The sequence below is a fragment of the Chlorocebus sabaeus genome, chromosome 19 (assembly GCF_047675955.1).
Source record: "Chlorocebus sabaeus isolate Y175 chromosome 19, mChlSab1.0.hap1, whole genome shotgun sequence".
Classification (NCBI taxonomy): Eukaryota; Metazoa; Chordata; class Mammalia; order Primates; family Cercopithecidae; genus Chlorocebus; species Chlorocebus sabaeus.
The window spans coordinates 166,328-177,520 of NC_132922.1; the positions used below are offsets into that span (position 1 = coordinate 166,328).

General features: G+C 53.9%; 1 protein-coding gene across 2 annotated transcripts; it reads left to right on the forward strand.

Annotated features, from left to right (window-relative positions):
• Positions 1-6,621: 6,621 nt before the first annotated feature.
• On the forward strand, positions 6,622-9,761 carry ARSA (arylsulfatase A). 2 transcript variants are annotated; one of them, XM_007976280.3, is made up of 9 exons: positions 6,622-6,807; positions 7,006-7,242; positions 7,380-7,620; positions 7,734-7,952; positions 8,025-8,194; positions 8,508-8,632; positions 8,724-8,851; positions 9,108-9,210; positions 9,325-9,761. In XM_007976280.3, exons 2-9 carry the CDS (start codon positions 7,025-7,027, stop codon positions 9,642-9,644), a joined length of 1,524 nt encoding a protein of 507 aa, XP_007974471.1. In that variant the 5' UTR covers positions 6,622-6,807; positions 7,006-7,024; the 3' UTR covers positions 9,645-9,761. The 2 variants fall into 2 exon arrangements, with proteins under 2 accessions (XP_007974471.1, XP_007974472.1); XM_007976281.3 differs by having other exon boundaries at positions 6,701-6,900.
• Positions 9,762-11,193: the final 1,432 nt, after the last annotated feature.

Below are 11,193 nucleotides of genomic sequence, written 5' to 3' on the forward strand. Positions count from 1 at the left end.
GACTCTTCAGGCCCCACAAGGAAGACAAAAAGCGGGTGCGTGGCCCTTTCTTTGTGTTCCTCAAGAGGTCTCAAAGTCATTAGAAGTCCCTTGTAGATCCCTTCATTAGGTACCAAAGATCCCTTCATTGGGTACCAAAGATGGGATGGAGGATTATGGAGGGTAGAAATTTTTTTACAAAAATTTTAAGGTTCTAAAAGGCCAATACAAGTTTACATTTTTCTCATCGAAATTATACCAACAAGGAAGGAACCAAACAGAAAGACCACACATACAATTTAAAGGAGTTTCAGTCAACTGAAAAAAAAATTCCAGAAACAGCGTCCAAAAGCAGAAAGGCCTGTAGATACATGGCTTGAAGATCAGCTCATCTGTTTTTAATTAAGCCAACTTCTGACCACAAAGCTCTTTTTTAAAATCCTTTCGAATATCTTATTATCAGATTTTAGCTGAGACAAACAGCTGATAACCATGGCGTTGAGCCTTTTTTTTTTTTAAAACCAAAGGTACCTCCCAAGTGACTCACCAAAACCAATAAGCTTTAACCAAAGTTATGGCTTTAACCAAGGACACACAAGGCATCTCCAAAGAGGTGCAAAGCAGTCCTTACAACACCCAGAGCCACCCCAAAGACAGCTCAAAGAAAGGAAATCAAAAGCTGCCCGTGGAGGGGGAAGGATCAACAACAAATGAGTTCCCCAGAAAGTCAAAAGTCAGGGCCAGAGGGATGCAGTGGCTCATGCCGGTAATCCCAGCACTCCGGGACCCCGAGGCGGGCAGATCATGAGGTCAGGAGCTTGAGACCAGCCTGGCCAACATGGTGAAACCCCATCTCTAATAAAAATACACACACACACAAAATATCAGCTGGGCATGGTGGCATGCGCCTGTAATCCCAGGTACTCCGGAGGCTGAGGCAGGAGAATTGCTCAAACCCAGGAGGCAGCGGTTGCAGTGAGCCAAGATCACACCACTGCACTCCAGCCTGGGCGACACAGCAAGACTCCGTCTCAAAAAAAAAAAAAAAAAAAAAAGTAAAAAATCACACAAATATCAAACCAAAAGGAACTGGTTCCTCTACTGGGAATTGAACCCGGGCCATGGCAGTGAAAGTACAGAATTTTGGCCGGGCGCGGTGGCTCAAGCCTGTAATCCCAGCACTTTGCGAGGCCGAGATGGGTGGATCACGAGGTCAGGAGATCGAGACCATCCTGGCTAACACGGTGAAACCCCATCTCTACTAAAAATACAAAAAAAAATTAGCCGGGCGCGGTGGCGGGCGCCTGTAGTCCCAGCTACTCGGGAGGCTGAGGCAGGAGAATGGCGTGAACCCGGGAGGCGGAGCTTGCAGTGAGCTGAGATCCGGCCACTGCACTCCAGCCTGGGCGACAGAGCAAGACTCCGCCTCAAAAAAAAAAAAAAAAAAAAAAGGTAAGTACAGAATTTTAAGTAGTTTCTCAGATGCAGCAGCCTTCACTGTGAGCCCCGCAGGGATCCAAAGCAATGGTTTGCGTGCACAAAGGATTTTAACTTGTTATAGGTCCGATTTTCGCTCTTTAATTATGTGAAGAGGATTTCTAAGGGTAGCCACAACACTATTATGTGTCTTTCCTTTAATCTTCCCAAAAATACAAATAAGGCAATTGTTTAGAATGAGAGACCTCTAAAATATATATTTTTTTAATTTAGGGATCTTTCCAATTTTAAAGGATTCGTCTTTTGGCTATTGACAATCAGAATTTCCAATGATATATTTATTCCAATAGCAACTCAATCCAATAAGCCCCTTCATGGAAAGCCCAAATGGTTATTTTCCAGGTTTAGAGAGGGCATAGAAGAGGAGGCTCCAATGTTGCCCCCAAAATTCACTCCCAGGAATAGGCAAAGATAGCAAAAGAGTCTTGTTGCCAGAGACAGTTAAGGATGGTGTTTGTACATACAGTGCCTCCAGTAACACACAAATTTGTTGGGGGCTGCCAGTCACAGGCCCATTAACCTGTGACACAGGGTAGGCCCTGTTGGGATTGGGCTTTCTGAGGACTGACCAGGCAACAAGGATTGGGACAACAAAAGCCCCTTATGGATGGGCCTGAGGAGAGCAAAAACCACCTGGTGACGATCGAACAGGCCCCAGAGACAAAAACTCCTTATCTGAGGAATTTAGAAGGGAGCAAAGACCACCTGGAGACCATCAAACATCAAACAGGCCCTCGGAGGCAAAACTCCTTAACTGGGGAAAATTAGAAGTAACTAAACTTCCCTATTACCTAAGGCAGGCATCTGGTTCCAGATTTCTTTCCCCCAAAAAAATTTATAAGTAACTAGAATTTCTATACATCTCCAGAATGCCATGCCAAAACTCATTGTACAACCCTTGCTGACATTAAAGCACCAAAATTACTATAAATGTAATCATTTATCATGACCTACATGGCTAATATGGTCCCAATTATTGTTAAGCCCCCACTTTAAGGCCTATAAATGCCCTTAAGGAGAAATCCACCAGGTGTACTCAGTCCTCTTGCCGAGGTACCCCACTGCACTCTTCTGCAGCATTCTAATAAACTTTCTTTCTTTTTTTTTTTTTTTTTTTTGAGATGGAGTTTCACTCTTGTTACCCAGGCTGGAGTGCAAAGGTATGATCGCAGCTCACCACAACCTCCATCTCCCAGGTTCAAGCGATTCTCCTGCCTCAGCCTCCCAAATAGCTGGGATTACAGGCTCCTACCACCATGTCCGGCTAATTTTTTGTATTTTTAGTAGAGACGGGGTTTCGTCATGTTGGCCAGGCTGGTCTTATTATTATTATTTTTTTTCCTTTGAGATGGAGTTTCTACCTTGTTGCCTAGGCTGGAGTGCAATGGCACGATCTCAGCCCACTGCAACCTCTGATTCCCAGGTTCAAGCGATTCTCTTGCCTCAGTCTCCCGAGTACCTAGGATTACAGGCATACACCACCATGCCTGGCTATTTTTGTATTTTTAGTGGAGGTGGGGTTTCTCCATGTTGGCCAGGCTGGTCTCGAACTCCTGACCTCAGGTGATCCACCCGCCTCGGCCTCCCAAAGTGCTGGGACTACAGGCGTGAGCCACCACACCCGGCAAACTTTCTTTTTTCTTTTTTTGAGACAGAGTCTTGCTCTGTCTCAGCTTACTGCAACCTCCACCTCTTGGGTTCAAACAATTCTCCTGCCTCAGCCTTCCAAGTAGCTAGGATTACAGGCAAGCACCACCACACCTGGCTAACTTTTATACTTTCAGTAGAGACAGGGTTTCTCCATGTTAGCCAGGATGGTCTCGAACTCCTGACCTCAGGTGATCCACCCGCCTTGGACTCCCAAAGTGCTGAGAGTACAAGCATGAGCCACTGTGCCCTGCCAAGCTTTCCTTTTTCAAACCTATTGTCCGTAAACTCTTTTCACCAACCCACAAGTCGACCACCACTCCCCAGTGCCGGGGCTCTGACACCTCGCCTGGCGGGAACTTCTTAAGACAAACTGAGAGCCTGACACATTCAGAACAAAAACGGTGCTGCTTAAAATCTTACATGTCTGGGGTTCCCAACCGTTTTCAGACTGACCACAAAATGTGACCTGCGAGACACTACCTCTGATTGGCAGAGGCCAAGAGAGTGCCCCTGAGGTAGGAGGCGGGACTTAGACAGTTGACCAGTTTGAGGATTGGCTAAAACAGGGTTGGGGCAAAAGCAGCTTTCAGTCAGATACGCCCGCCACTGTGCCATGTCAGTTTACCACTGCCATGGCAACACCCAGGAGTTGCCACCCCTTTCCATGGCAATGACCCAACAATGACTACTCCTTCCCTAGAAACTTCTGCATAAACCATCCTTTAATCTGCATGCAATCAAAAGTGCGTATAAGTGTGACTGCAAAACTGCCCTGAGCTGCTCCTCTCTGCCTACGGGTAGCCCTGCTCTGCAGGAGCAGTCACAGAGCTGTCACACCACCTGTTCAATGACGCTGTTTTCTTCTACCTCTGGCTTGCCTTTGAATTCTTTCCTGGGCAAAGCCAAAACCCTCACTGGCTAACCTCCACTTTGGGGTTTGCCTGCCCTGCATCCCTCCCACTTGGTCACAACTCAAGCTTTCAAGGACATAAAAAGAGAGGAGAATCTCATCCAGTTTCCATCTCAGGGACCCACAGCAAAGTTGTCTGAGTAGACGCATCTGATCAGAGCTGCAAAGCTGACTAGCCCCCAGGGCGGCCCCACCCGGGGCTTACAGGGCTTTTCGGCCTGTGTTCCTCCCCACAATACCCCTCTTTATGACAGAACGACACAGAAAGACAAGAATGAAAGATGACTGTTTCTGGGGAAAATGCAATCAAACAGTCTGAATACAACACTAATCACATGAATATATCTCTCTCATTAAGACTCTGAAGAGGAAAGCAAGGTAAACAGTGATTTTTACCGTCGGCTTGAAAAGATTCCACAGAGAGGCCAGGAGCCTGGCTGCTAAGACTTTCTTACCCTTCTTTCTGCCAGCTTGTCGGGTCCTGGGTTCCCTCAACAAAGGATCCCAGGGGAGTGACTTTAATTATCCTACTGACTACACCAAAACTGTAGGAGCCTAGACAAAAACCCTCTGCACTGTGAGTTCACAGAAAATCCACTGACAAAAGCCAGGTTAGTAAGAGAAAAGGCATACAGATTTATTCACGCACACAGGGAGAACCAGGGTGATGATCCCAACCTCCCAATGGGGTTCGGAAGCTTACGTACCATCCTGAGGTTACAAAAAGAACAGGGGCTCAAAGCATGGCCATAAACAGTTTATGGTGGAAAATCAGGTGACAGTGGCAAGACCGGTTATGGGAGGCAGGGGAGAGGAGGCCTGGCTAGCTAAGGTGGCCTTGTGCTACAGATAAACCTCACAGGTAGCAGCTCTGAGAGAATAGATAGTGAATGTTCCTTTTAAAGGCGTCAGACCCTGTTACTCTTCCCAGATCAGGCAAGGGAGGGCCTCAGAGAAGGCCTGGCTGCATCAATGCAGATTCTCTCCACAAATGCAAATCTCCCCCACAAAAGACAGCTTTTCAGCTATTCTTCTATTTCCAGTCCTTCCCAGTAACTGTTTGAACCACGTCAAGGAAATATATTTGGAGGTGACATATTTTGTTTTCCTTCAAGATCAAAAAAGTTAAGTCCAAGGCTGTCCAACAAGGGAGTGAGGATCCAATCATGTGGTCCTCAGGTAAGTTTTTCCCCAGCAACATAACCCTGCACCAGGCAGACTGGACCCCAGACACGCAGTCCACACCACACCATGGCCTCCACCACCCAAACCACAGACACACCCTACCTTAAACACCAGACACACACACACACCTCAACTACCACAAACGCACATACGCCACACTTCTAACACCACTTACACCCCCCAACATCACACACCCCTCAAACACCACACACACACCCCACACACACATCTCAAACACCACACACACTCCTCAAACACCACACATACAACCTTAAACACCACACACACCCCACACACACCTCAAAAACCACATACACAACCTCAAACACCACACACATCTCAACCCCACACACACACACCCCACACACACACCTCAAAATCACACACACCCCTCAAACACCACACATACAACCTCAAACACCACACACATCTCAACCCCACACACACACAGCCCACACACCTCAAACACCACACAAACCTCAAACATCACACACACCTCGACCACATGCACACACATATCCCTCAAACACCACATACACCTCAAACACACACACCTTAAACACCACACACCTCAATCACACACACACACACCCTCACACACCAGACACACACACCTCTCAAACACTGCACACACCACCTCAATCACACACACACGCACACACGCCTGAAACACCAGACATACATAACTCAACACACACACTCCCCACACACACCTCAAACACCACACATACACCTCAAACACCACACACCACCTCAACCACACACACATGCACACACACCTGAAACACCACACACACAGACCTCAAATACCACACACAGCTCAAACACACACCCCCACACCACCTCAAACACTACACACACACACACCACACATACAGTCCCCCGCACCCACACCACAGCTCACACGCACACAGACACACGTACGCGGGAGAAAGGGTGTCAAAGCTTTTGCTAGTCGTGAAGAAAAAGCCCGCAGTCCATGGGGCTGCACGGTTTCCCCTGCGATTTGCTCATTCACCAGGCGCCCATAACGCTCCGTGCTCAGGTCTCTTAAAGGAGGGCCCGAGTCTCCCAGTACCCGGAGGTCTGGGGGCGCACGAGCCGCTCCTCCTCTGCAGAAGCTCCAGACTGAAAGGGCCCCGGACACTAAGCAGCGACGAGCCCCGCGCGCAGCCCGGGACGCCTCAACCGGATCCGACTGTGCAGCAAGAAGCTCCCAGGGCCCGGTTTACGACCGCAGTCAACAGCCTCAGGGTGCAAACTGCGGTCTCGGAGCGAGCACGCGCAGCAACGCCCCTCCCCCGGCCCCGCCCCTGGCCCCGCCCCTGCCTGGGCCCCTGCCCCCGCCCCTAGCCCACCCCTAGCCCCGCCCCTATCCCGCCCCTGGCCCCGCCTCGCGAGGGTCACAGGTCACGGGCGGTGCCGAGGCGGAAGAGCCCGCAGCCCCGGATCGAATCCTCCTGGGCTCCGCCCAGCGCCATCCCCCGGCCCCGACTCCGCCGGTCAGCGTCAAGTGACTTATGCCCCCGACCCTGAGCCCGGACCGCGAGGCGAAGAGGATCAGATCTCCGCTCGAGAATCTGAAGGTGCCCTGGTCCTGGAGGAGTTCCGTCCCAGCCCACGGTCTCCCGGCACTGTCGGGCCCCGGTCCTCTGGAGCTTCAGGAGGCGGCCGTCAGGGTCGGGGAACATTTGGGTCTGGGGTCTCAGGGGAGGGCGGCGCCTGGGTCTGTGGTCTCGGAAAGAGCCTGCTGGAGCCAAGTGGCCCTCCCTCTCTTGGGACAGACCCCTCGATCCCGTGTTCATGGGGGCACCGCGGTCCCTCCTCCTGGCCCTGGCTGCTGGCCTGGCCGTTGCCCGCCCGCCCAATATCGTGCTGATCTTTGCTGACGACCTCGGCTATGGGGACCTGGGCTGCTATGGGCACCCCAGCTCTACCACCCCCAACCTGGACCAGCTGGCAGCAGCGGGGCTGCGGCTCACAGACTTCTACGTGCCTGTGTCTCTGTGCACACCCTCTCGGTAAGGAGGCGGCAGCGCCTCTTCCCCTCCATTCCTTTCCTCCCAATGGATTGCAGGAGGGCGGGAAAAACGTGTCTCTTTCTCCAGGGAAGGCCACATGTCTGCCTGCCTCACGGACTCTGTGACTTGTCCTGCAGGGCTGCCCTCCTGACCGGCCGGCTCCCAGTTCGGATGGGCATGTACCCTGGCGTCCTGATGCCCAGCTCCCGGGGGGGCCTGCCCCTGGAGGAGGTGACCCTGGCCGAGGTCCTGGCTGCCCGAGGCTACCTCACAGGAATGGCCGGCAAGTGGCACCTTGGGGTGGGGTCTGAGGGGGCCTTCCTGCCCCCCCATCAGGGCTTCCATCGATTTCTAGGCATCCCATACTCCCATGACCAGGTAGGAGCCACCGGGGCCCTCAGCCACCCGCCCACCTCCCAAAGTCCCCCAGCCCTTGATGTTCCTGCGGCCCTGTCTGCCACCCCAGCCCTCACTGGAGCTGCCCGCCGCAGGGCCCCTGTCAGAACCTGACCTGCTTCCCACCGGCCACACCCTGCGACGGTGGCTGTGACCAGGGCCTGGTCCCCATCCCACTGTTGGCCAACCTGTCCGTGGAGGCGCAGCCTCCCTGGCTGCCCAGATTAGAGGCCCGCTATGTGGCTTTCGCCCGTGACCTCATGGCCGACGCCCAGCGCCAGGATCGCCCCTTCTTCCTGTACTACGCCTCTCACGTAAGTGATCTTGGCCCCACCCCTGGCTACCTGTAACCCCTACCCAGTGCTAACTCCAGTCTTTGCCCCCAGCACACCCACTACCCTCAGTTCAGTGGGCAGAGCTTTGCAGAGCGTTCAGGCCGCGGGCCATTTGGGGACTCCCTGATGGAGCTGGATGCAGCTGTGGGGACCCTGATGACAGCCATAAGGGACCTGGGGCTGCTTGAAGAGACGCTGGTCATCTTCACTGCAGACAATGGGTATGCCAGCAGGGCAGCAGGGTGCTCCCGCCCTGTCACAGACCAGGGCCCTGGGGGCCTTGCAGTTCAGCTGCTGGCCAAGATCATAGTGGGTGAGGGGGTGTCAGGAGATGCTGGCCACGTTGCAGGGACCCAAGGTGTAATCAGGAGACACAGGTGCACAGAGAACTGGTCATGGTAGGCCTGGAAGATGCTAGGCTCATGCTGGGCACCTCCAGGCAAGCTTTGTGACTTAGAGGTGTGGGGCCACTGGTCACCCTCGGTGGCTCAGAGGCCGTGGCTCCACGGCTTATGAGCTCCTCCTGTGTCCCAGACCTGAGACCATGCGTATGTCCCGAGGTGGCTGCTCTGGCCTCCTGCGGTGTGGAAAGGGAACCACCTACGAGGGCGGTGTCCGAGAGCCTGCCTTGGCCTTCTGGCCAGGTCACATCGCTCCTGGTCAGTCCACAGGCCCTCTCCTTGGGAACTCTGGCCCCACCACCCCAACCCTGGTGGCGAACTGAGTGACTGCACAGCCTCTTGCCCCCAGGAGTGACCCATGAGCTGGCCAGCTCCCTGGACCTGCTGCCCACCCTGGCAGCCCTGGCTGGGGCCCCACTGCCCAATGTCACCTTGGATGGCTTTGACCTCAGCCCCCTGCTGCTGGGCACAGGCAAGGTAGGGCCAGTGACCCCTGATCCCAGCTCCTTGGCCCCTGTCCTGGCCCCTCCCCTGGAGTGAGTGTGGGCAGTGCCTGAGAGTCTGTGCCTCAGGGCCTCCTGCATTTAGCGGCATCCAAGTGGCGCCACCTCTCAGGTTCCTGGGGTGGGCGAGAAGCAGTGCACGTCCAGGGCCTCACACCAGGGCTGGCAGCCCCGGGTATGTGCAGTGCTCGGGGCCTGTTCCGCTCCGTGACCCCTGACTCTGCCCCCAGAGCCCTCGGCAGTCTCTCTTCTTCTACCCGTCCTACCCAGACGAGGTCCGTGGGGTTTTTGCCGTACGGAGTGGAAAGTACAAGGCTCACTTCTTCACCCAGGGTAAACCCTCCCCGTGAATCCCTCCACCTGACCTGCCGACCCCTCCCCGGAGCCCCAGATCCCTGGCCCCTCCTTTCGCTCTTGCCGCGTGCACAGAATTGGCCCCCTCCCCAGGCTCTGCCCACAGCGACACCACTGCAGACCCTGCCTGCCACGCCTCCAGCTCTCTGACTGCTCATGAGCCCCCGCTGCTCTACGACCTTTCCGAGGACCCTGGTGAGAACTACAACCTGCTGGGGGGTGTGGCCGGGGCCACCCCAGAGGTGCTACAAGCCCTGAAACAGCTTCAGCTGCTCAAGGCCCAGTTAGATGCGGCTGTGACCTTCGGCCCCAGCCAGATGGCCCGGGGCGAGGACCCTGCCCTGCAGATCTGCTGCCGTCCTGGCTGTACCCCGCACCCAGCCTGCTGCCGTTGCCCAGATCCCCATGCCTAAGGGCCCCTCGGCCTGCCTGGGCATGTGAGGGCTCATCACTGTGAGCCTGTGGGGGAGGCACAGGTGTCTGGAGGGAGTTTGTACCTGATAACGTAATAACACCAGTTGAGACTTGCAGGTGTGACGGTTCGTCCAACCCTGTGGTAATGCTATGTGCCAGTGCCAGTCCCCTGTGATACAAATGAGGAAACTGAGGTGCAGAGAGATTCAAGACTTGTCCAAGATCACCCAGCCAGAAAGAGGTTGGGCTGGGATTTGAATCCTGGTGTCTTGGCTCTGGAAGCTGCCCTGGCACCTTGGTGATCTGCATGGGTCAGTGTACACAGGCACACATCAGCCGTGAGGACATGGGCACATCCGTTCACAGGAGCAGCGCCACGTGCCTTTAAGTGCCAGGAACGGGGTGGGAGGGTGTGAGGGCTCAGTGGCCAGAAGACTCAGAAGATGCAAAGTGCCTGAGAGAGACAGGATTTTTCCCAAGAAGAAGCATTCTTAGAGGCACAGGCATTGGACCTCCTTGGTTCTTATCAGAAACCTGTCTGAAGCCAGGTGATGAGTTGCACATTCCAGGTGGGGATAAGGGGCCTGGAGCCCCTGCTGGCTCCTAGGAAGGCACAGCAGCAGCCCCTGAGACAGCCCTCCTGGGGCCCCTCCACCCTCCCAGGCCTCTGTATTTTACCTGTGCCCACACTTCTGTCTCCTGCCTTCACCTTTTGACCCACTAGAAAGATTCTCCACCCAGCAGACAAAGTGATCTCTTAAAAACATCTGTCAGCTGGGCGCAGTGGCTCAAGCCTGCAATCGCAGCACTTTGGGAGGCCGAGGGGGGGGGTGGGTCACCTGAGGTCGGGAGTTCAAGACCAGCCTGACCAACATGGAGAAACCCCATCTCTACTAAAAATATAAAATTAGCCAGGTGTGGTGGTACAGCCCTGGAATCTCAGCTACTCAAGAGGCTGAGGCAGGAGAATCACTTGAACCTGGGAGGCGGTGGTTGCGGTGAGCTGAGATCGCACCATTGCACTCCAGCCTGGAGAAAAACTCTGTCTCAAAAAAAAAAAAAATCTGTTAGGCTGGGCACAATCCCAGTGCTTTGGGAGGCTAAAGTGAGAGGATCGCCTGAGGCCAGGAATTCAGACCAGCTTGGGCAACATAGTGAGACCCCAGCTCTAAAGCGATATTTGTTTTTGTTTTTTGAGATGGAGTCTTGCTCTGTCGCCCAGGCTGGAGTGCAGTGGTGCGATCTCCACTCACTGCAAGCTCCGCCTCCCAGATTCCAGTGATTCTCCTGCCTCAGCCTCCCGAGTAGCTGGAGCTACAGGTGCGTGCCGCCATGCCCAGCTAATTTTTTTTTTTTTTATTTAGTAGAGACGAGATTTCACCATGTTGGCCAGGCTGGTCTAAAACTCCTGACCTCAGGTGATCCACCCGCCTCAGCCTCCCAAAGTGCTGAGATTACAGGCATGAGCCACCACGCCTGGCCAACAATATTTGTTTTAATTAGCCAGGCGTGGTGGCATTTGTCCTAGCAATTTGGGAGGCTGAGGTG

What these genes read in the sequence shown, in the direction of transcription:
- ARSA (XM_007976280.3), top strand. Translation starts at nt 7,025, where the DNA reads ATGGGGGCACCGCGGTCCCTCCTCCTGGCCCTGGCTGCTGGCCTGGCC. An exon ending in TCCTGTACTACGCCTCTCAC is followed by an intron (nt 7,953 to 8,024) that starts GTAAGTGATCTT and finishes CTTTGCCCCCAG; the next exon opens with CACACCCACTACCCTCAGTT. An exon ending in GGCTCACTTCTTCACCCAGG is followed by an intron (nt 9,211 to 9,324) that starts GTAAACCCTCCC and finishes CCCCCTCCCCAG; the next exon opens with GCTCTGCCCACAGCGACACC.